The sequence below is a fragment of the Atractosteus spatula genome, chromosome 6, assembly GCF_055471065.1.
Source record: "Atractosteus spatula isolate fAtrSpa1 chromosome 6, fAtrSpa1.hap1, whole genome shotgun sequence".
NCBI lineage: Eukaryota > Metazoa > Chordata > Actinopteri > Semionotiformes > Lepisosteidae > Atractosteus > Atractosteus spatula.
Window position 1 is genome coordinate 20085377 of NC_142711.1, and position 25410 is coordinate 20110786.

At 41.2% G+C, this 25410-nt stretch overlaps 1 protein-coding gene across 1 annotated transcript in view; it reads left to right on the forward strand.

Moving 5' to 3' along the window:
* gpr158a (G protein-coupled receptor 158a) overlaps positions 1-25410 on the forward strand; it is a 119360-nt gene that overhangs the window by 79583 nt on the left and 14367 nt on the right. Inside the window, exons 5-7 of the mRNA XM_088918693.1 lie at positions 157-225; positions 21024-21133; positions 24669-24907. Of these exons, the coding sequence (XP_088774819.1) occupies positions 157-225; positions 21024-21133; positions 24669-24907 (418 nt within the window). The remainder of the gene's footprint in view (positions 1-156; positions 226-21023; positions 21134-24668; positions 24908-25410) is intronic.

The following is a 25410-nucleotide window of genomic DNA, read 5'->3' on the forward strand; positions in this document are numbered from 1 at the left end:
CGATAATCTATTGGCAACCAAATCAGGAAGATGGGCTGAATTGTTTTCCCACATGTGTAACCTTCTGTGTGTTCTACACCATGCTGCGGTGTAGGTACTGCGGAAGGCTCAACTTAAGAGAAGTACAAATTGACACTGCTTTCTCTTTTGTTCCAGAGCATCAGAGCGTCTGGTTTAATTCTCCTGGAGGCCATTCTTTTTGGAGCTTTGCTGCTGTACTTTCCTGTGAGTCTTCATTCCTTTATCGCCCTGTGAGCGTGAGAGTGACTGCTCAAGCCCTGTGATGCAGGATAATAATGTGCATGTTCGTAAGGGATGCCTATGACACTTTGAAATGTGTCTAATATTAATTGGAACCTGTGTAATATGTGTCTCTTCTTTGGAGAACTGGGTTGTATAACTGGACCAATATGTCGGTCCCTGTTAAGGAATGCAGAATACATACTGTAGGGAGAATGCTTCTGTGGTGGCCAGTCCACCTACTGCAGAGATTCATAAGCCTCTGGTTTCAAGTTCCAAGGAAGGCTTTGTAGAAGTAGGCAATATTAAATGACTTATTTTTGCAGTAAGCTGAAAAACTGCAACGAAAACGAAACGTGTTCAATGGTGAGCTAAAACAAGAATGTCTTAAAAATAGAAAGTTATGCAAAACAACTGCTTTTCTGATCTTCATCCATCCATTCCGTGCTTAGGGAATTCATTTCTGAAAGCAGGTCCTGACCTCATTTAATCAAATAGGATTTGAGGTTTAATTTCAGTTCACAAGGAATAGTGACATCCAAGAATGATCATGATGCTTTGTAAATGTTTATTAAGTCTTTACTTACTTAGTTGTGGCTTAAACCGATTTGGATAAGGGGGAGGCTCCTGGCCACAGGATGAGCAGAGAGAAGAGTTATCCAAGAGCAGCTGCAAAGCTGGAGGTGGTGTTGAAGTGGGATGTGTGTATCCAAGTGTGAGAAGAGGTGTGTGTAAGATATACATATATATCTGAAATTGGTCATGATTGGAATTTAAAACAGCTGGGTGACATTGGCTTTGTCTGCTGTTATCCCTCCTGAAATTCAGTTAAGAACTTCTGTTTCATGAGGAATAATGCCATCCAGGAATCAGATGCTTTGGAAATGTTTAGTGTGTGTGAAAGTATAATGAGTTTTGGCCTCATCCGCTTGGCTAAGGGGCAGCCTCCTGGCCATAGGATGAGGAGGCTTTGAACCCCCAAAACCACCCTATGCAGCAAGAGAGGTGGAAGGAAGGTTCAGATGTTGTGAAAATGCAGAGATTCATGCGACTATGTAAAAAAGCTGGAGGAATGCCCTTTTTCCGAATGTCAGAATTGGTTCGGATGTATGCTTCTGAGAACCAGAGACCTCCTCTTAAGTAAGTGTTAAGGAATACTGCACTGAGCTGCCAAGAGGGCTGCACCATCAAAGTGCTTGATGACAAATAGAGATTTTTATTGATGTTTGATGTTTTGGTGAAAGAGGAACCAGCTACAGGATGTGGTGAGACCATTCGTATTAACAAAATGAGAAGCTGGAAACCACAGAGAGCATCACCAATGTGTAAATAGCATGGAGTATGAACTGCATTACTGCTGTATATGATTAAATATTGTTACAGGCTATGGGAGGTAACTATGGGAGTTGTGTCTAGATACAATGAGTAACACCTACCTAGTGTCAACATTTCCACTTCCTTAGCTGTAACCTGGTCCATATGGATGATCTGGACAAGGACCTCTTGCCTGGCACAAGCTTTATGTTCTGTGTCCTCCTGTCTCCTTTCTTGTTCTCTTCTGATCCCTTCCCCTGTGTCTCTCTGATCTACAGAACCGGAAGATTCTGTTGATCGATGTTTCTTACACCCAGCACAACACAGTAAACACCCTTTGGTTTGAAGCGCTAAAAAGTGGAAATGTTGACACTAGCTCGGTTGTTACCCACTGTCTCTTGATTCTTAGAGACGCTTCCATAGTCACCTACCATAGCCTGTAACAATATCAATGAGTAATAGAAAGCCATTTGATAACAAACGTTTATTTCCAGTTGAGACCCCAAAGAATGGCAGCAATAAGGACGGGGGTATAATTTAAATATGGAAACGTAAGTAATAACTGAGCCTGAGGTAAGACTCTGGGCAGACCCATGGGCCAAGGAGGTTGTGTGCGGAGCAGCCGTGTCCAGTCAGAGGAACCCAGGATGGGAGACACCCAGGGTGTTGATTGGGTCGCGTTGGACGGCAGGGACAGTGACAGGAGGAAAGGCAGGCAATAAAAGCTGTAGGATGCCTGAAGACTGTGACGGAGGTAGGACGCCAGGCAGACTGGAGTCAAGGAGGTGGCATCAGGAGCCGTGACACCGAGAGGGAAGAACACAGGCCGGCAGGTGCCAGGCGAGTTGTGATCGGGTCACGTTGGATGGATCCAGTAATGGGAGATGCAGTAGGAGCAAGGAGGAAGCAGAGGAAGATGAAATGGCAGGTTGATTATGAGAAGCTGGAGATTCTTGGTTAAGCCCAAATATTCTTTGAGGAAATCTGGAGATCCATAGCGTAAAGGAATATATATGTATTGAAAAAAAGATTACAGCTCATTTTCTTTCCTTTGATCTTGGGTTGTTTTGTTGTGTCCAGTTTAAAAATGTTATGCAGTGACACTTAGTTTTTGTCTCAATTCAATTGTGTGGAGCATGGTCCACATGTTGAATTATGCACGAGACAGAAAATAGAATGTGTATTTCTGTTTTTTGTAGTTTGGGGCACAGTTGTATAAATGAATAATGTGGAAGGCGAATGCAAGACTGAGGACATTTCTCTCCTCCATCTTGTTTCCTCCTTCCTTCTTTTTTGTTTGAAGCATGGGCCACAGAGAGACGATTAATGCAAGAGGCAAAATGCGAGAAGTGTGATTTCAGTGTTTCTTTCTTTAACCTTCTCTTTTTTATTGTAACTTGGACGACTGGTCCAAGTGTTGAAGAATTGGTGTACAGTATGCGAAAGGAGGTGTTTGCAAGAGATATAAACAGTAGAGAGACACTCTGTAATGAGTGTGATTTAAAACATCATGGTGTTTTGTCTACTGTTATCTCTCCCAAACTGTGGTTAAGAACGTCCACTTCAGTACTCTGAAATAAATGTGAAGGCAGCAGTGTATTCAGTGAGAGTAAGAATAATGATATGATTGTGTTTGAGGTTGAATGGTTCGGAGGTATCGGCAGTTCAGAACTTTGGATCTTCCTGCTTGGCCAGCGGGACAACTGCTTCATGGCCAGGAATATGAGGCAGTCTTGAATGCGCACATGACCCAGTGGGAATGATCTTTCCTCACAGCACACCTGTCTTTCTCTCTCTCTATAATCTCCACAATGTTCGAATGGCAGAAGATATTGATATTACAAAGAAAACAACTGCAGAGGGCAACTGATTTCAAGATGAACCAAGCTCATTTAGAATATATTTAACATCCCGAAGACCATGTTATGCGTACGGAAGATAAATAAGATGATGTGGGCACGGATCGTTCTTAATGTTGTGAGCAATATGATTGCAGTTTATGTGATGCAAACGTAAGGGTTACTCTTTAGGACCTTAAGGTAGATAGTAAATGCAATTCGAAACCATTTATTGAAAGCTTGGTGCTAGTGCAAGAGGAAATTGAAAATGTAGCTGAAAATGAACTAATTTACATCAGGTAATCAATACAATTAGCAGCTACAATATTCTAAGAAAGTAATTATTCTTAAATGACTTGTTTTGCTTTTCAGTGGTGAGAGATTCACCAGAGGAATCTATGATGTTATGCCATGTATTAGTCTATTATCAAAGGCACATCTGTTTACTAGGGGGATGTGTTTATTCCCCAGAGGCGTACACAAACAAAATCTTAGCTTTTTGCAAAGAAGTGCCGTGTAATTCAAATTGCTTGACAGCTCTGGATAAAAGGACAATCCAGAAGAGACTGTTATTTAACAAATTATAGAACTCGATATAATATTTCTATGCTATAATCTATAATGCTATTAAATGATATTATATGCTAAATATCAATTATTGTATTTTTTTAGATTGCCATTGAATGGAAAATGTCATGCTTGTTTTTCCTAGTACACAAAATACATTAAATGTCAATCTAGACTATAAATGTTCAAAGGAGTCATACAACATTTCTTTTCAACAACTCTATTTTGAAAATGTCCTCTTATAAGAGGGTAATCTCTTCACTAGCTCTGTCCAGTTTTTACATTGTAAGAGGAGGTCATTATTAATTCAGAATGAGCAAAAACAAGTCCCATGAAACTTAATTAGACAATTTATCCAACCATCCATTTTCCACCTGCCTCTTCCAGTTCTTCCAGAGCTGGATCTATCCTGATGAGCAACAGGCAGAGGGTATTGCTGGACAGGACACCAGTCCATCACAGGTCAGCCTGGGGCCACTTTTCCCAGAAGCCAGTGAACTTATCAGTATGTTTTTGGACTGTGGGAGGAAACCAGAGCACCCAGAGGAGACCCAAACAAACCCAAAGGCATCATACAAGCTCCACATAGATAGTATCCCAAGTCCAGAATTGAACCATTGGGCTGCTTCAGACAGTTCAGAAGATTATATCTGAAAATTAGAAATCAAACATTCCTATGGCTTTCCTTTTTTTTCTTCCTTCGCCATTTTCTGCACAGTATGATCAAGTAACTTATCACTGTTGGTTGTAAACTATGTATGGACACAAAAAACTCAAACACAGAATGAAATGCTTGAGTTAAACATTGTTCCTTTGATTCCGCAGACCAACACAGTGTTTCCGTTTTAAGTGTTTTGCAACAATTTGGTGCAAAGCAGTAAAGGGGCTCCAGACTATTGTGAAAACGTGAGAAAACGACAGGCTGTTTGGGTCAAAGCTTTCACGTGTGTAATCAGGGATCAAAAAATAACTTTTATGAGGTTAAAACAACTTTTTCAGGAAGATCCAGCACAAGGGAGTTCTTTGAAATTAAAGCAAAAAAAAAATCAGGTGAGATTTGCCAAATTTAGATGAACCAAACTGCGAAGACAATTTAAACTGGGTCCTCAAGGAGACAGTGTTTTGCAGATTTTGGTCAAGCTTCAGCAAAACTTTTTTTTTAATCAAAATGATTTGAAGTTAGCTGAAATATATTCTGATATGTATGTTAAAAAGGCTTTTGTGTTTTCTTACAGAACAGCAACTGTCCGTATTTAAACAGAGGAGCAGTGTGCTGTTCGTTTAAAGCAAAGTTGTGAGGTTGTATTCTGCTCTTCTGCTTTAGTAACTCCTCTTCCTTTGCATATCAACCTCTCAGTGTAGATGGCTGATGCACAGTGTTTCATTATCTTTATTCTAGTCCATTTCCATCAAAACATTCGGATTTTAAAATGTTGTGAAAAGTGGGCAAAAGTACTCAACTTTTGAATAATTTCTCGGACTGTGGGCTGACCTTGCTTAACCTACTATGCAAACAAATTGTTGAACGTTCTTTGACCAGTCTTTCACTTAATTGAATTTTGTTCTGGTATAAGTTGTAGATTGGTATAAGAATGGTAGATTTTGATGTACTGTAATATTTGTAAATGTTTAGCATTTCTGGGAATGTGCATTAAAAGTGATTTATTATTAGCTTTTACAGTTATTCTACAAGTGTTTCGACATTGCTACTCTATTTCAAGTGATTCCAGTGTAATTGGTGCTGAAAGATATCTTTTGTGTTCCCTTGCTATTCTGCTCTGTGGAGTAATGCAATTTCAGCATGTCACATACAATAAAATCACCATTTCCTAGAATGGGATTGCAGAAAGTAGGACCTCAACTGTACAGTATCATGATTATAACAAGATTTGCTTTGCTTTATGTTTTTATATTTTTAAAAATAAAAACCCTTTAAAAGAATATAGAAATGCCCACATTTAAATTTTGATAAATCTTCTTTTCATTTTATTTTGAATTTATGGACCAGCAGATTGTTAAGGATTTTCCTAAATTGCTCCCTCAAAACAAAACAAAAAAGTATTTTTTCACTGCTTAAGCTATGGTAGTTTTGATGAGTGTTTTTTTACACAAAGATAACAAGAAAAAAGAAACCTGTCACAAAATCACCCCTGGTGACAGAAGAACAAGCAAATTGAAAAACAAGTGATAACATGCCCATGTAAATTAGAAGCAACTATTGAATTGCTGTGGAAAACAATTTGCTGTTGCATATTGGGATTGCTTTCTGGTGATCACGTGTGTTGTTTGAAACTGCGTGTAGTTCTTCCATCTGTTTGTCATGGGCGATGTAGCAGCAGATCCTTTTTTAGTCCAGACACGACATTACTTTTGGATTTTCTTTGCTGTGCGGGTTTTGCATAATTTGCCTTTTAAAACGTTCACTATCCCCTGCTCTCATTTAGTGCGCGTGATTCCCGCTGTATCTGGCCCCTGTTTGAGCACGTTACTCGGCGCGTTCTGGGGCTCTCCTTGTCCTCTTGCTCCATCTGTGGCTGCCAGATTTGCTGCTTCAGCTACTTCCCCAAGCGCTGTTTCCCCTACTGTGCTCCTCACCAGGGAGTGCAACTTCTTCTACTCTGCTGCCTCTTCCTCCCTCACGGCAAACTGATTGCTTTCCCTGCTCCTCTGCTTGCCATCTTGCCTTTACTGCCTTTTATTCGGATTCACCCTACCGTGTACTGTGCAGTGCTGGGGTCTGGAGATATTGCTATACAAGCATGTACTCTGGGCTATAGATGTCATACTGTTTTTAAGCTGTACAGTAGGAGTGGACCGTCACAATACATTACTATGCCAGAACTAATGAGAAACATATAGCATTGGGATAATATATTCTGACCCTTAGGTTGTTGTATATACTGTAGCTTTTGTTTGTAACTTAACTAGCTCCGCCATTTCCAGTCTGTGCACTGAGCAGCAAAGGAGGCAGCAACGAGGTGCTGGAGATGAAACAGCGCGCACAAAGTCCTCCTTACTACATCATGCTAGGCTCTTTGCATTTTTAATGAGCGCTTCGATGGCAAGCGGTGATTCAGTGTCAAAGGCAGTGGCACCAATTAAAAATGAGCTCACCAGAAACTGTAAGTTTTTCACATGGGACTGCCATACAGATTTTTAAGGCCCCTGATGCATACTGAGAGGAAAAAAACAGATGTGGACGATTCCAAATATTCTCTTTTCTGATAATCCAGCAGTAATTTAGCAAAAGTGTCAAATAAAAAAAAAATGAATCGTCGATACAGACATTTGCAGAAAAATGAATTTCCTGTAAAGGAATTTCAGTGGGAATACCAATGGTATTGACCAGGGAAGCGGATCTTCTAGAGGAAAGGGCCAGACCCCCTTTCCTGGCTCCTTACCGCGGAAAGTGATAATGATCACAATCTCACTGAATGGCAGAGTGCTATCCGGGGAAATCCTCAAATGCAAAGGGTCTGGCAAAAGTAATTTGCACTGTCTCGGTCTGGAGAAGAACAAGCTGCAGGCTTTTCCCTTAGGATGGTGTCAAATTCAATGTGAAAATAGATTCATCTGTGCCCCGTGACTCTGGCTTCACCTTAAGGTGTGGATTAGAAAATAAGTAATAGGTTTATTCCATGCTGAAAAGAGAAGAAAGAAAACACAACGGTTTCGGCTCACGCCTGATGAAGGCTCCACAGCCGAAACATCTTCTTTCTTCCCTTTTCAGCATAGGGAATAAACCTATCACTTGTTCCTTTGCAGCCTTCGCATGCTGACGCAGATCCCCACCTGAACTACTTAGAAAATAAGTGGCTACATAAAGAAGGCAAGATGCAGAGTGAATCAATATAGCATTTCATGGGAATGTTAAAGAAAGCATAGTTATGCTCTTATTCCAGAGGCTAAGCTAAATACTGAATGGACTGCCGAATACACCCAAAGGGGGCATCAGCCTGTGTTGGAGGAAGGATCCTAATGCAGGAGAAGGGTGGTGTGAGAAGTTCAGGGAAGGTGGTATGAGACTAGAGGGGGAGGCTGCAGGAACTGGCACTGCACACTGCCCAGAACCCAGCGGGAATCCAAGATCCCGGAGGGGGAACCGATGGGCCAGTGGGAGATGGTGACATTGGAAGCACGTGGTGGCTGGCTGGAGGAACGGCACGTGGGAGGTCGATGAAAGACACTTCCCGAGGTGAAGGGGAAGATCCAGCCGATAGGTGATCTAGTTGATCCTTTTCAGGACTCAGAAGAGACCCGTAAAATAGGGGGGGCAGCATGAGAGAGGGAACCCGTAGGCACAGGTACTTGGATGACAACCACAGCTTCTGCCTCCGTGGGAAAGGAGGTATAGCGTGTCTGCAGCAATTCACAAACCTCTTCTGCCCTTGGGCAACCTTCGCCAGGTTACGGTGCACCCAATTCCACACTTCGTAAAGATTATGAGCAGCGCCTGCAGTGGCAGGGATGTCAGTAGCTCAGGAGAGGAGGCTGGTAGCCTCAAAACGTGAGGTTCCTGTGCAGGTGTTGAGCAGGATGTTTCTCGAAAGCTCCACCCAAAAACGCAGTTGAGCCTCGTCCTCTTGAAAGGTGGAGACATAGCAATGAAGATAGATCTCCAGGTCCTTTTTGATAACAGTACACTTTCCAGATGGCATCTAGAGGAGAGGTTCACCTTTATCCCCAGTCATCTGCAAAACACCCATCTGGAGAATCTGTAGATAAACTGGGGCCCCTGGTTGGAAGTTAAATCAGATGGAAGGCCATGGAGTCTGAATACTTCCTCTGGGAAGTGGATGGCAACTTGGGCAGATGGATGAAGTGGGTAGCCTTTGAGAAACTATCCACAATTCCGAGGATCACCATGCACCCCCCGTGATGAAATCCAAGGCCATTGATGAGTAGCGAAAAGTTGTAATTGCCCAGCAGGGAGTGAATCGAGAATGCTTGGCCTATTTGCATGTGTGGTAGGCCACCAGGAAGGAGGTGATATCATCCCGCATCCCTCAGTTCTGTTGGATGAGCTCTAATGTGCGCTGTACGCCTGTGTGAGCCGCCAGCCTCCACATGTGACCCCACTGTAGGATCTTGGACCTGACAGACTTGGGTTGGGCCTCTTTTGACGTGCGCCAGAGATGTCTGCTTGTCGAGAACAGGGTGAAGGACAACTCTTCAGACCATATGACTTTTTTCCACTGCTCAGTAGACCACTGCCTGTGTTCTTTGCACCACTGTACTCACAAAAGTGTATTTGTAGGTATAATAAGGGGTTTATGTATGCAACCTGACCATAGTCTCCCTCCTTCTGACATTTGCAGTCAAATGATTTAGAGTTACCTGTCTGTTTTGTCTTGCATCTGGAACCAATGCACGGACATCACGATCGAAGAGTATGTGTTTTCGTCCACAGTTGCTCCTAGTCGATGATGTCTTTCCCTCAGACTTTCGTGACAGCATCACCTTAGCCACTGTTCCTCATGACACATGAGCAAGTTGAGCAGTCTTCCTCACTAAAGTTCCTGCCAAATGTGCCCCAACAACCACCCCTCTTTCAAAGTCACCAAGATCTCTTATTCTAGCCACAGCAGCCAAAATAATGGGCAACTGGACCTGCTCAACATTTTTATACATGTCTCTGAGCATGCTGGGATGTTAATTGGTTAATTAACTCAGGAACCACACCTGTGTGGAAACACCTGCTTTCGATGTACTTTGTATTACTCGTGTAATCAAGTGTTTTTGGCACATACCCCTATGTAGAGCTTTTTAGTGTGACTTCCCAAGTAGAGGGAATGACAGACTATTTGTAAGGATAAGGCTGCAGAAACTCCCTCTCACTAGTGCGAGGAGTGAGCTGGAGAGTTGCTTTAAGGGTGTAGATGGGAAGGATGCAAAAAGGGAAGTCTTGGGCATGAGGTTTATATCCATAGGCAAGAGGAAATGTCATGATATGGGCCTAGTATGATATGGGGAGTAAATGTACTGGGTTCAGATGTCGTTGTATAAATTCCTGTAGGATTGGTGTGAAATGAGTATGTATGGGTTGATGTCTGTTATGTAATGTTGAATTTATTTTTAATGTAATGTTTGCGTGTTTTGTAAGTTTCTGTGTGTTTAAAACATGCTGTAGCTGCGTTGCTGTAAGACAAATCTCTGAGAATTCAGACAATAAAGTATTATCGTAAATGTTTAGGATCTAACCTTCCCTCCAAAACTCTGTTATAAACTCCATTAAAGAGTCATGACAGAAACCTTTAAAGCAACAAATGTCAGAACTGAGTACTTTTGCAAGGCACTGTATGTAACTGCACTATTCAAACAGTAGAACATTGGGTTGTTGGCACTGCAGTGTTGTTCAGTTCATAGAAGCTGTCATTTTTTCCACAGGTATATAATTGAAATCCAAAAGGATCAGGAAATAAGGCACCTAATGCACGATCAATGAGGTGTGTTTGAATCCTGACCTTGACTAGATGTGAAATGCTTTAATCGATACTTGTAGTTTTCTGTAGCTGTTTAATATATTGATTAGAATTCTTCATCTACATTTTTATTGTGCCCTGATTAGAAGTAGCGGAGCCTTTGTTGGACGAGTGTTGCTATTTGTTAGGGAAGTCACTGGGAAGCTGGAAGCTGGCGCACAAATCAATACTTTTTGTATTCTGATCCAATTCTCTTAACATGCTTCATAGATTCAGTGAGTAGAAGTCATAAACAAAACCAAAAAAAAGAGTGTCATTTTTATGTGGGGTGGCACAGTGGTGCAGTGCCTGGCAGAGCTGGTGCCCTGGGTGCTGTCTGTGTGGAGTTTGTACAATATGTTCTCTGTGTCCACATGGGTTTTTGGCTGGTTTCCTACCACATCCAAAGACATACTGGTAGGTGAGCTGGCTAGCGGGAATATTGTCCCTGGTGCGAGCATGAGTATGTGTGTGTTTGTGTCTCAGTGTGCCCTGTGATGGACTGGCATCCCATCCAGGGTGTATTCTGCTTCACACCTGTTGCTTGCTGGGATTAGGCTTCGGTTCCCTCACAACACTGACTTGGGTTACATGGTTAGAAAATGGATGGATATATTATCTTCATGTGATAGATTAATGAGCATATAGCGCAACACATCGTCATATCATTAACATATTGGGGGGATGAAACGGATTCCAAGTCTCGGAGCACTAGTTTCTGCTTGTAAACTTAAAAGGCGGCAATTGAACATTTGACATTTGAAGCCTCATGTTGATACTGTATGACTGTCTTGTGTGGTAGCACATCCTAATTGGTTGCTACTCCTTTCTCAGCTGGAGTAAATAAAGACCAATGGAATCATGCCTTTGTTGTCATACCTTTAGGCATGTTTCACTTATCAAGGTCAGTGTGTGACAGAGCTCTCAGTAAAATGCCAGATGGATTGTGCCTACGGTGGTTTATAGGTGAGATTCTGTACTTTACGTAATGTGCCAGACAGCCCTATCTGAAAGTCTCTCTGGGTGACAAGAATAGTACATTTGTATAATGCGTTTAAGCCCTGCCACTTACACTGCCAGAGATGCCTGCTGGAGAAGTATCCCTAATCTAAATTAAACAGACTCTGCTAGCGACAGAGCCTGCGGGGGACCCTTGATGACAGGCGTTAATAGGGACAGTCATCTGTAATGGAGAGGTTCATGTCGGGCACGGCCACATCTGCACCTGAGTAGTATTCTCTTCACCAGACGAAAGTTCGTCACATTTAATGAAGCAAGAGTGTGCAAGCTGCATGTCACGCTTTCCTACAAAAGTCCTGCTGTTTTCCATTTTTTGATAGGTACTGTACGCCATGTTGGGAATTGTGCTTATTAATGGCAAGACAACACTTTACACTGGCGGTGCTTTAAAAAGGTATTCGCCCTTTTCTAACAACGTCTGTTTTGTGTTAAAATATATGTATAAATCATTTAAGATTCAGCAAAATCAGATATCATTGAAAGGGGCATTTGCAGGGCACTGTATGTCTGAGGCTAACTTTTTTTTATTAAGTATGCAGTATAGTATATGCCATTTGACCCCTCTGTTATACATCTTTAACTGGACAACACCATGCAAAATACCAGACAACAGAGGCACAAAAGTGTCAGATTATCTTGCAGTATAATATTCTTTATAGAAACAGTGCTATCTCCACATCTTCATGGCTGTCAATATATTTCTGTACTTACCAACCTAGGAGATAAGACTGGAAAAATGTTGCTTTACATTAAGTGCAATGTAGGATTATTCTGCTGCCCAACAGAACCACTTCTCCATAAACCAAGCAGCACTTCTGTCATTGAATGGCTCCGCAATCTGCCTCGGGTTTGTAATAAGACCCTATGCGAGCGGTAGAGTCTGGAGGAAATGGAGACGTGCTACGGTGAAAACAAACAAGGGCTTATTCGTGCAGCAAACAGGGACACTTTGTGCAGCGGGTAATGGGAGAAGAGTCAAAGGAATCCAAATCCAAGCGGGTCCATAGGAGAGTCAGGGCACAGTCCAGGGGTCCGAATCCGAGAAATCCATCCAGCAACGACTCGAGGTTCAAATCCCCAGGAAGGGGACACACAGAGATGACAAGACCGTGGAATCACGGGGCGAGGTCCTCCAAGCCCTGGGCTCGGGAAGCGGGAAATGTTGGGAATGAGGCCTATGCCCTCATGACACCCATATGCTAATGCTGAGCCCTGAGCATTGGAGGGGCTGGGATTGAACAGAGAGACAAACAAGACACAACTGGGGGGACAAACAATCACAAGGAGCTAGGGACAAGAAAGTAGTGGAGCGCCCTCTAGGGGACGGATGGCGACCGTGACAACTTTTAGCTTGGATGCAGGGTTGCAAAAGCTACAAATTTTACTAAAACGTGGATGAAAAGTAATCAGCAAAAAAATGGTTCTCGGTATGTGAAAAAAATGAACAGTTCATCAAGGCAGAGGGATAGGTTGTTAAATGCTCGCCTTCTCTCGGAGGAAAGACCGAGAACACCAGCAGTGATCCTCGACTGGAGTCGACGATGACCTCATGGATAAGAGAGACAATGCCCTAGATTCACAGGCTTTCAGCTGATGATGCCCCAGAGACTGCAGGTGGTACATGAGTATGTTCTATTTAAGTCTCATTCTCACCCTCGGTTCACATGCTCACGCTTCCTCTTGACAAGGCCACTGGCAGACAGTGAGGCTGGAGAAATGAAAAATCTGTGTGACTCGCAGGTACCTGCTGAAGATATATTTCAGCGGGTTAGGGATGTGGTTTTGTTGAGCAGAAAAAAAGATACATAGTGTTATTATTCAGATAGGTGAAATGATTCACCCAATATGCTGTCTCCACCGAAAATATATTGATTATGTTTAATGCTAAAGATGTCGAGTTTGCATTTTGGATGAGATGGATAGTTCACTTTTTACTACAGCGCTCTGGAAAACGAATCTGCGCCAGTTTATTAGGTCTGTACGAATTCCTTTGAAGATACAAGAATGAACATTATGTACAGGATTCGTGACAGTGTTCCAGGGCCAGTCCTCAGAGGCCTCTGTTTTCAGAAAACCTTTTAGTTCTTGTATGTGGGGAGTGAATTGGGCAGTGCAGTGGAAGAAGCTTTAATAATGCAAGCAAAAGAAAAAAATCCCAATGTGCATTTTGTCAGGAGTGTACCAGGCAGAAGGTCCAGGATTTTCCATGGAAAAAAATTATTCTGCTGCCGCGGGCTGCCGATCCTTTCCAGGGTGTAGCCTGGCCCTGTGCCCTATTCTTCCATACCAAGAGTAAACGATAATGAATGGAAAAATACTTCCTGTGATTTTTTTTTGCTTCTCTACGATGAGAACGCCGGTGCTATGGATTCGTGGTCGAAAAAGTGCTTTTCTCAGACCTGCTCCAAAGCTGTCTGGATGAAGTCAATCTGGCAAATCTCAAGAATGCAGTATCACCATCCGATTCCTACTTTCCCCACTACCTTACCAACGTTTGTAAATATTGTTTCTCCTGTAAAATATTCATGTGCTTATTTTACCATGTTGAATGTCATTAGCTTGCATTCTATTTTAGCCAATGTGTTTATTCCCACTGAGAGATGTCATCATCACAGCATTGTGTGAGGGCCTGTTTTGTAAATATGTTGAAATACAGTATTCTTTCATTTATTAACTGTTACATCTTCCTTACACCAACTGTCTGTAGACAATCTAAGAAAGCATAGGCCTTTTTTACATTGAGAGTCTTCAATTGTCAGCCTTTTCTCTCTAAATTAAAGGACCAATTTCAGCATCAACTGAATGCAATTCCCATTTTGCACAGAGGGCACACTAAAAGCAAATATGAATCTTCTGATTAGACATCCTGGCCAGATCCTCTGTTCGACTGTAGAGACCAATCAGGGCATCTTGCCAAGCTGCTTTGGCCTGAAGGTCTGTACTGAGCAAACTTAATCTGGTTTGACCAAGCGTTGGATCAGCCGGGTGCACTGTGGCACAAAGAGATAAATCAACCTCAGCTTGTTTTCTCTGCTGAGGTTTTTTGGGTTCACAAGCTACAGGGGCTGAACACTCCACAAAGAGCCCCCGTCAAGCCAAGCCCGGCATTACTATGCTGCCAGTATTATTTCTTTTGGAGGATGTAGCAGGTTTGCTTCATTAGCTGGGTTATTGTGTTTAATCACAGAACAACTCCTGGGCAGAGATTTGAGAATAAAAATTAAATAAAAAAATCAATGGTACATTTGCACTTCTAAGCAAATGAGAGTGTTTGCCAGTAACAGTTTGAAAAGCAGAAAGGTTAACTAAGTGAATCTGAACAAGGAATTTGTGGCACATGGTATGACTTCTCTGGGAGGGTTAGAGGAAAACCAGGTATCTTCAAAGAGCTTCTTCTGCCTTGACAGTGTACTGTACCTGTAGCTAAACAGTTACTGATTTTTTTTTTTACTTTTCTGGGCATAGAAGCTTTATGACAGCCTGAGATAAAAATAAAATTCCACAAGTCACACGGAGAAGCAATGATGTTTGAATCGTTAATGTAATGGGCGAATTCCGGTTAAAAAAGCGACAAGCTAAAGATTCCACGCTACAAAGTTTTTGAAAAAACGTTCACGGAATAATCTGACTGAAAAGGTTACCTTATTATTTGACATGTCACTTGAATATAGTTTCTTTTTATTATTGCCTTGCTGGTGAAGCTACTATCTGACATCAACATCGGTATAAATGTTCACAGAAAATACCTTTACAGATAGCCAGGTGTTAACACGATAGGAAACCAACACAGAGTGAGTGATGTACAATCCCACATCGACTTATGTCAATTGCCAACAGACGAATTAAAGAATTAAAGGTTAGCTTTGCCATGTGACAACATGGCTCTGTGCTCTTGCATATTTAGCCTGCTGTCTCACATTACCTCTCAAATTGTGATCGTGCACCTCAAGTATTTACAACACCATAGTAGTAGTGCCTTAGATTAGTAATGTGAAATTTGTGTCTGCCCTGGTTTTTTTTCCTCTTTGACATTTTTGTTTCTAACTCACCTTTTCTCATACCAGCGTTATGTCAAAACTCATCAAACGGCCTCTTTGTCCCTGTTAAATGTGTGGTTTCTGTTTGCACACGGACTTTGCCTCTGTCCAGTTGTCTTAGAGGACAACACACAAGCAGCCAGGGCAGGCCAGCATTGGGGCTAGTCAGGAGATAGGCGGGATTAACTAGTGCTGTCCGAACTGTGGGCCTTATTGTGAGTGTGCTTAGTGGAAGACAACTTGCCAGTGCATACTCGGAGGGTGCTTGTACAGTATGTTGCAGCACCTTTCTTGAAAGAAGGATAATTGATTGGTGTGGGACAGTTTGAACTATTTCTGATATAAGCATCACATCTAATATTGAAAAAAAATTGTCACCTTATGACTAAATGATTTTAATTTAACTGAATGATCTGACTTTCTGTGCAGAGGTGCGCACACAAAAGACAGACAACATTAAAAACGATGTGCAAGTCTTGGTAACAGCTGTGCTAATATCGATATCCTGTCATAGAGGTAGAATAATTCCTCCAGTCACAGGAGCTAGCGCAACTCCCAACACTCAGTATTGACAATGAATTTGCTTAAAGGACAATGCTGGTTATTTTTGTTCAGCTTCTGTCTGTCCACGTGCCCTTCTAAACACTAATTTTTCAAAGAGAAGGCCAAGAAAGCCTCACCAGTTTTAATATGTTGTAAGGAACCCAGCAGGAAAGGGTATGTTTCATAAAGACCAACATTCTTAGGGGAAAACTCTGTGATCCTGCATTTGTAGCTGCATTTGAGTTTGTAAAAAGATTTCAACTCCCAGCTGCAGTTAGAAATAGATACTGCTGTGCTTAATATTCACTCTTTTCCCCTTCATTTGTTTCTTTATGTGCTGTGGAGGATGAAATACAGTAAGTTCTTTACCCTTATTTGCACATAATTATCACCTCACTAGTTCATAAAGTGAGGGGATGCATCTCAAGCTTAATAGTACAGTACGTGTCCTGCACTTTGTTATGGAACCCATAATGCCAACGATTATGGGGAAATGCTACTGAACAGACTAAAGCTGGCAGTCCAAGATCAGTTTGTGAGTATTGAGGAGTGGATCACTGAAAATGTTTTTCAATAGATATTTGCTGCAAAATGACCCAGGAGTACTTTTCAAATATTCTCACACACATTTTGACCTTAAAGCCAAATATTTAAAGTTGCTTTACACTTTTTCTTCTGCCAGTTCTATAAAATGTTAAGCATTCGGCCTACATTTTTGTGAAATGATTAATCAGTACAAGGATTTGCAGATTAGGCCTGTGGACACCCATCACACCAGTAGTGTTTTCTGTAGGCAATGGCATCTTTCAATTGTAAGTTTAATATATAAGGTACCTGTATGTCAGATGGAAGTATGTTTCTTTTTTACCATTTACAGTACATCTTAAAAATAATTATTTTTAAATTAAACAAATTGAACAGATTACATCACATTTCCCAACCTCTTTGATGTACTGTAGATTTTCAGAAATATTTAACAAAGCATTACTGACAGAAAATATGCTCTTCACCAAAGTTGCTTGAATTGTGACTGGGTTCTTATTTCACAAACAGGCATTTGTAGGAAAGAAACAAAATTTGAGCTTAAGTTCCTAAAAACAAAAAAGGCAACAAACCACCTCAAAATACTGTACATTTTTTCGTTTCCGGTTTTAGTCTTTGTTGTTTTTATATTCTAGCTGTTCCTGATTTTTTTGCATACTTTTAAAGCAGTTTCAAACACATTAAAAGCAGTTTTCTGATGGATGAAAGCATTGTCTTTGGAAAACTTGTCATTCAGAACTATTAAAACTGAAACTCGAGAGCACTAGAATCGTACAATAGTTGAAAGTTTTTCAAATCACTCTATACTGTTTTATGGAAAGCACAGAAATCCCTGAAAAGTTTTTTTTTTAATTACATCTACCATGCCACAGAAATAGTTTTACATAACAATCCAAATGAACCTCTCTCTTACAGAACTTCCTACATTTCACTAAAAGGATTGAAATGAGAAGACATCAATTCAGGCTAAACTTCACTGACTCCAGATGTCTTTGTGCAGTAGCTCTGTCATGTTACGTCAGACACAAAGCCATGCTTGAACACTCCTGGTATTGTATCTGCATTCAAATGCTTGAAGAAAGAAGTTTGGTCCCCACAGGGTTGTTTCAAACCCCAGGCTGATATAAAACCTATTGAGAGAAAGTATATGGATGCCTGCATATTATTTGCCTTGGGAAAATATTCATATCTGTGATAATCGGCTTAACGATAAATCCTTTTGTGAATCTGTCAAATATCTGCAAAGCACTGATAATTATTTGGCTTCAGATGGTCTTCTTTAATTTGAATGACATTCATTATCTTTAATTTGTTTGTCATGACTCACAAAGTTTTATTTGGCTTCATTCCCTACATTGTTTGTGTCAGTGATGGTTTTTACTGTACCATACAGCATACAATTTCACTTTTGTTTGCTCGTCGTGCCACGAAGTAAACTTGCACAATTAATTAAATTCACTGGAAACAATCTCCCTGTCATCTCAGAGATTAGTTTCATATCTAGTAGGTCACTTGGTTTCACAGCTTGGTTTTCTTATTAGGTACAAGTACTAATCAATGGATATTCATATCTTCTTTAATTGCAAGTTTAGTCTTGCATGTTTGCAAAGTCCAGGCATTTGTTAAGGCGTAACTACAGTAAATTGATCCCCTTCACTTTACTAATCTTCATCTGAATAAAAGGCCATTACGAAGTGAAATAGCAAACAAAACAAGAACAGGGACATTTAATTGCTGTGGGAGTACGAGGAACGAGTATAGAACAAGTTGCCCTGCTACTTTACTGTATGTTGCTGAAACCAATATCCTGGCTTCTATCAGGAAATGGCTGGAAGAGGTCCTTGGATCAACTTACTATCAACAGGTATTACAGGGAGAAACCTTTCTAATGTTCCTAAATAGAGGTTAATTCCTCACCGAAAAGTAGGGATAAAAAAACAACTTCAACTTAGAACCACACATATAAACGCTCATTTGTCTTTAACATTTTTCACATGACTCCCGCGCATGGTAAAACAAAGTCAAATTACAGTACATTAACTTGATTTCTTGCATTACCAATGCAATGGTTTAATTTCCATTTCTCTGGGAAAGACTTGTGGAATGGAAATACCACTGAGTGAGGGCTTTATTTTCAGCAAGCTAAAGTTAATTAGTGCTAAGCAATTGGCACTTCAAATAGAAAATACCCTGTATATATGTATGGCCTTGAAGCTAATCTGAATCTACTGTAGCTATGAGCAGCTCTGTTTGATGAGAGAAACTGAATATTTCCTGGTTGAGCGCTGCAAATTGGTGCCAGATGTTTAGATTGCTTATGTGCGGCAGAACCACAGATGTTCATTTCTTTTGCAATTATAAGATATCTGTTCCTTGAACAGTTTCAAGTGCTTTTTCCAGTGCTAGATAATATGAATGCGGCAGGCTGCACTCTCTGAACTTCTCGCTGTTCTCTGCAGAATTCTGGTCACACAGTTTCGACAGTCACTGTTCACTCACCTGTGACTCCACTGGAATGCCATGGACTTGATTTTAATCATACTTGAAAGGTGACAATGAACAATAACCGTTCTATCCTTATGGCTTTTCTGGTCCACCAAAATCTGGAAGAAAACCTGGAAAAACTTCCAGAGGGGTCTACAGGGTTATTGAACTTGGTTACACTTCAGTTTAAAACATTGAACAAAATGTACATGAAAAGCACCTCAAAACTCCTGGGGACTCTGACTGGGATCATCCTTTCAGTGTAAGCAGTATTATCTCTGAAAAGCCCCTGGTACTTGGAAGACCAAACATACTCCACCATGTATGGGATGGGATGAGTGCCGTCAAGTCAGTGTCGACTCATGGCGACCCTGTGGATAGTTCCCCCGTCACTATCCATAGAGTTTTTTACGGCAAGACATGGAAGCAGATTGCCAGGCCTTTCTTCCACGCAGAGAGTGCGAGTGTTGTTGCCGTCGTCACGGAAACGTGATCCTCCACCGTCAACACCGTCCTACACTGCTGCTGCCCAGTATGGGTTATTAGAGAGCCTTGCGCCCAACATGGGACACAAACCCAGTACCCTGAATTTATGAGTTTTATGCTCTACCAACAGAGCTAACGGGCCACATACCATGTATAAGGACTGATGATTCTTCACTTTGCCCTTTATACTATTACCTGACAGAAAAGCTGATCCAGCACAATAGAAGGTGTTGAGCCCCCATGGGATCTTTGCATCTGTGAGATGTAAAGTGAGATGTGCAACAGAGATTTGCAGCAGGGACTAGTATGAGACAACATCATTTCGCGGTTTCCCTTGAGCTGAGGTGACTGGTCCCTCATTCACAGAGTGCACAGGCAGATAGCTAGGGAAGGCAATGACCCAGTAATTATTGTCCCTGTGGCCAAAACTGACGTCGATAGTAAACAGCACATTGAACATCCAGAACATGCTGAGGAACAGGACAGATTCAGATTCAGAGTCCTTCCGAGACTAGGAAACGAAACCAAGCACAAAGGCAAAGCCAGCAACACAACACGTGGATGAGGACGTGGTGCAGAAGAAGGCTTCAGTTAAGGCATTTATTCCCTGGAATTACACATGCACTTTTTTGCCAATCTTTGCTGATGCAGGATTACATTTCAGTATTTTCCATGTCATGAAACGAAATTGCCCACATAACAACTATTTATAGATCCCCATCACTGAAAACACACAGCGTCTTCAAGATCTGAGTCAAAGTCCTCAATTCTTGCTTCTTTTACAAGAAGGGTATTTATCTTTAGAATGTTTTTTAAACAAAGTTTTCAAAATCTATAAATTATGTTTATTTTTGTTCTAGCTTTTTATTTTTTAGTTTTTTAGGATATTTATTCATCTCAGTGCATTCAGTGCATGTTGTGTAGTACTTTATCAGAGCCTTACAGATTCGCAGTTGACAAGTGTACACATTTATATAGCATATGAATGCTACAGACATGCTATTTTGTGAAATGTTTTGTTTCTAAATGTGTTTTATACATAAATTTTGATTTAAATTGTGATGTATTTCCCCCCATTAACTTATTATATGTTTTGATGGAATCTTATTTATGATAAACCATGGTATATTTACATACCAGAAGTGAAGTGTAATTTTATTTTACACTGATTTGTTTATTTTTATAAATGCCTTTAAATAAAATGCCTTTAATTTATTGAATGAATGTCCTTACATGGCGTTAATCTGTTCATGGTGAGACAGCCTGATTTAAGGAAATTATTTTGATTTGTTAAAGAAGTTAATTGTGGTTTGAATGATTGACTGATTCTCTGAAGGAAAGGTGAACTTTAACACCACCTGAATATTTCACAGTGGAGTAAAACGTAGCTGAAGTAATGTTTACACTTGTACTTACTGGAAATGTGTATATGTTTAGGCATCGGAAAAAAAATCTAAAATTGTTCTAAAAGTGTTTTCTGTCTTTTTTAGGTTATCATTTTATACTTTCAGCCGAGCATATTCCGCTGCATTCTTCTACGATGGGTTCGTCTTTTGGGTTTTGCTACAGTTTATGGGACCATAACTCTCAAGTTATACAGGTACATCTTTGTTTATTGTGAGCTCATCTATAAAGCCTGACATCAAAGGTCAGCTGCCAGTGAAGAACAACAAGGGATTCTTAATGTTAAACGCCATCATTGGTAGCTCAGAAATAAAATGCAGCTGACTTTTTAAAGGCCATTTACCAGAATTGCAGTCATTCTGTAGGAATCGGAATGTGAAATGTGAAAGAACACGCTGCATCACTTTTTTCTATTTACCACGCACTGCATATTGTTAACTAAAGACAAAATGTGAATATGTCCGAAACCATTATTTGCTTAGTGCTCATCCTCTGCACAACGAGTACAAATAAAGAAGACATCCTGATCTATGAAATTAGCTAATTTCATATGGGCGGCTTGTCCCATTCCGTATTAAAAACATTATTAAGCAATCCTAACTTACAGTTAGTTTGGAAAATGTAAAAAGACTGTACTTACCCAGTACCCAGAAAACGAAAAGGACACAACAGAATGGAAACATTCATACTGGATAAAATGTTCTTTGGTTTTCACTGAGTGCTAATTACATGAAGTTCTGTCGAGATTAACTATGATGAAAGTGGCCTGTGAGATGGAGAGTGTTATCTGGAAGCAGCAGTTGTGAGGGCCCAGGACTCAAGACAGCAGATTGTTACAGTCCCAGCATCCCGCCACCAGAGGGCAACGCAACCTCTGGTGTCTACCGCATCCTCTCAGAAGAGGCGTAGGCCAAGCAGGCGCCATTAACCAATCACCTTTTGACTAGTAGCCCTGCAAGCATACTTAAACCCTGCTCTTGCTACAAACTTTGCTCAGTATTGGTTTCAACCTCTTGAGCTCCTGAACTCTGCATTCACTCTGCATTCACTCTGCATTCACTCTGCATTCACTCTGCATTCACTCTGCATTCACTCTGCATTCACTCTGCATTCACTCTGCATTCACTCTGCATTCACTCTGCATTCACTCTGCATTCACTCTGCATTCACTCTGCATTCACTCTGCATTCACTCTGGATTTCTGGATTGTGTCTTTGGAACTTTATACTTATCCTGTCGCCTGGTTATTTGGATCTTCACTTGCCTAGAGACCCTGGCCTTGGATTTCCCCTATTTTGGATATACCTGAGGATTTGATTCCCACAATTACTATTTACTGAGCGGTTCCCCAGCCTGACACAGACAGACAGAGAGGGAGGGAGGAAAGAGTGATGTGCAGGGTGTGCGCTTCAACAAAACAGACTTCACAGCTAAGAAAAGCCTGATGTGCCCACTGGTGCCACAGCCGTCAGAATAGCCAATTAAATCTTTCAGTACAACGGAGACTTTGTGAACGTCATAAGAGTCCAGCTATAAATTTCAGTCCATGCCATAAAACTGTAACACACCCAAAATAAATCTCAGTGAGGGCTCAGCACAGCTTGGTCCGCTCACCAGACTCTCAGGGGTTTCACCTCTGAAGACTGGAGTCCACCCCTGCAAGCAAGTTAAATGAACGCCTCAACTGGCAGTCAGGACATCAGAATTTGGGGAGCTGATGGAGACTGAAAGAAAAAGAAGTCTCCCTCTTCCTTCAGTTTGAAGCGCCTCCTTAAAGTGCAGGACTCTAAAAACAGTCAGCTTACTGTTCTCAGAAGCCTACATATTTAAAGAATTAAATACGGCACTGTACATCAATAAGCAAATGTAAATTGTTGTGCTGCGTCATACATCGTACTTTAGAATATACTAATACAATATATGAAAAATTAAAAAAAAATATTAATTATGGTGAGTGTTTTTATTCTTATTCATGGGGTTGAATTTAATGTTAATTTTCTATTTCTCTATCTCACAAAATTGTTCCTACCACTGTATTTGGATTGGTCAAGTACAGAACATCTGCCATTTACTGTCCATGAGATTATAGTTTGCAGTTATTTGCAAAAGACCTATTTAAATACCCTGTACTTACAAATACAGTACAGTACCCTATACCTATAAAATACCTCATTTGCAGAATTTAAGGAAGTACAAATCCTCAGCCTTCCATTGTGAATGACCAAAAAAATGCCCAAAGAGAATGTAGTAAGAGCAAAAACCCAAGAGCACTGAGATTGGGACAGAAATAATTTATTACACTTCGTACCAAATAGATCAGACAATTGGAGACAGGAAACAAACAAAAAGAGGTAGGAAGTGCAGCAGAAGACTCCAGTGCCAATGGGTGGCAGGAAAGGCTTTGGACAATGATTGAAGTGGGTCAGGCCATTTGCAAAGACGCAAAGAGAGAGAATGAGAAGCAGCCTCTGTAGGTATGACAAGACACAAAATGTGCCAGAGGGCTCATGTCAGGTAGAAATGTCAAGAAGAGCTAATGAAATACTTAATTAAGAGAGCAAGATGAATATCTTCAGGGGTGATCTTCACTGAAACGGGGCGGGTGAGGTTAAAGTTAACACACGCGAGGATCAATTGGGAAGGATCCTCATTAAAGGAGGCCGCGGACCCTTTATCAGTTTAATGCGTGTACATGAAGGCTATAAATTTAGATCAAATTTAGATTTAGCGGCACGGTAACGATGATCAGTTTCCCATTGTTGGATTCGCTGCTGTGGGATTTGGCCTCTTAGGGGCTTTCTGTTACATTACATAAGTGGCTAAATAATTCACGAGGCCCCAAACAGTTCAGGTTAGCACACTGTGGGGAGAGGACGGAGTGCAAAAAAAAAAATGTACAAAAATAGGAAGGGATGGAATTTTCTGCAACTTTTCACTCTCCAAATCTAAAACAACTATTTCAATCTATTGCTGTTCCTACTCACACTGTCCATGTGTGCATACTGTTTTTACTCTACCCGACAAACGTTGGGGACGTATTAACAAATGACAAAAAAAAGGGAGGATCATCATACACTCCTGACTCTTTAAACTTGCCAGTAAAACCCCTGGTTCAAGAAAGGGGCGTTAGACAGACTACCCATATTATCAGTGACACAGATTAGAAAATCACTTAGCAACACGGATTTGCAACAGATGTTTTTTTTTATTCCAACTTTATTTTTCTTTTTTAAAAACAACTTCATTTTAATTAGTTATTACAGTAGCTGTCATTAGGGTCATTTGCTGTTCCAGAGGGTGAGATATATAACTACTTAAAGCACAGATGGAGCATCCCATCGAACATCTCTAGCACTGTAGTGACATCTTGTCAGTTTAGTCCCAGGTACCATTTATCCTGAGTATACAATAGTTACATTCGTTGCACTTTTATTTATTCTTCAGCAAAACTCTGCCATCTCCAACATTCATTCCACTTTGTAAGATTATAGCCTCATTAAGGTGACCTATTGGCAAAGGGCTTGTTAAGAATCCTAAAAAATGTCCATCGCATGAATGACAGAGGTCTTAGAGTGCTTAGAAAACCGTAGGCTTCTCTACCTTTAATAATAAAGCTCTCCCTTCTGTTTTTCTCAGCTCTTTTCTTGCAATGCACGCGTTATCCCCACCCCTTCCCCCGTCCTCCGGTAGAAAGTGCGGGCTGCAGCTCTGCTCTGTTGGTCACGTTGCAGGGTCCTGAAGGTGTTCCTGTCGCGGACGGCCCAGAGGATCCCGTACCTGACGAGCTGGAGAGTGCTCCGCCTGCTGGGCGTCATCCTGCTCATCGTCTGCTGGTTCCTGGCGGCCTGGACCTCCGCCGTCTGCCAGAACCTGGACCGGGACGTCTCCCTCATTGATGTGGGGTACACCCCGGATGGCCTGCAGTTCAGCATGTGTCTGTTGGACCGCTGGGACTACATGATGGCGCTTGGTAGGTTCCGTGCAGGAATTCCGGTTTTTTTCGAGCTGTAACAGTGCGGGAGTGGGAGGAGCCGCGGCGAGCACCGCTCATAGTCGACGCCCCGTCTAAAGGGGGCGGGGGCATCGGTGTGAGGTTAGGGAAAACCGATAAAGAAACGTAAAAAGAAAAGGCAAAAAGAAAAATGCTGGATGGGCTTACCGTATGTAACGAAGTCTAGCCTGGATGCCGCGGTACCAGGCGGTTCTTTTCCACAGGCTGGACCCCAAATAACACATACCCCTGTAGTACAGATGGGAGACACTGTATAGTTTGTTCAATCAAACATGTCAGTACAAACATGCCTTAATTAATTTAGAGTACAGAAGCATTCTCCAGAAATCTCATCCTAGAACAATCAATAAAGTAACAGTGTGTCAGGGATTAATTAGTTTAGGTGATGTGCAGTATTAATTAAATTCCCAACAAAAAATGTCTGCATGTTCGTGTCTTTCACCTGCTTATAGATAAATAAT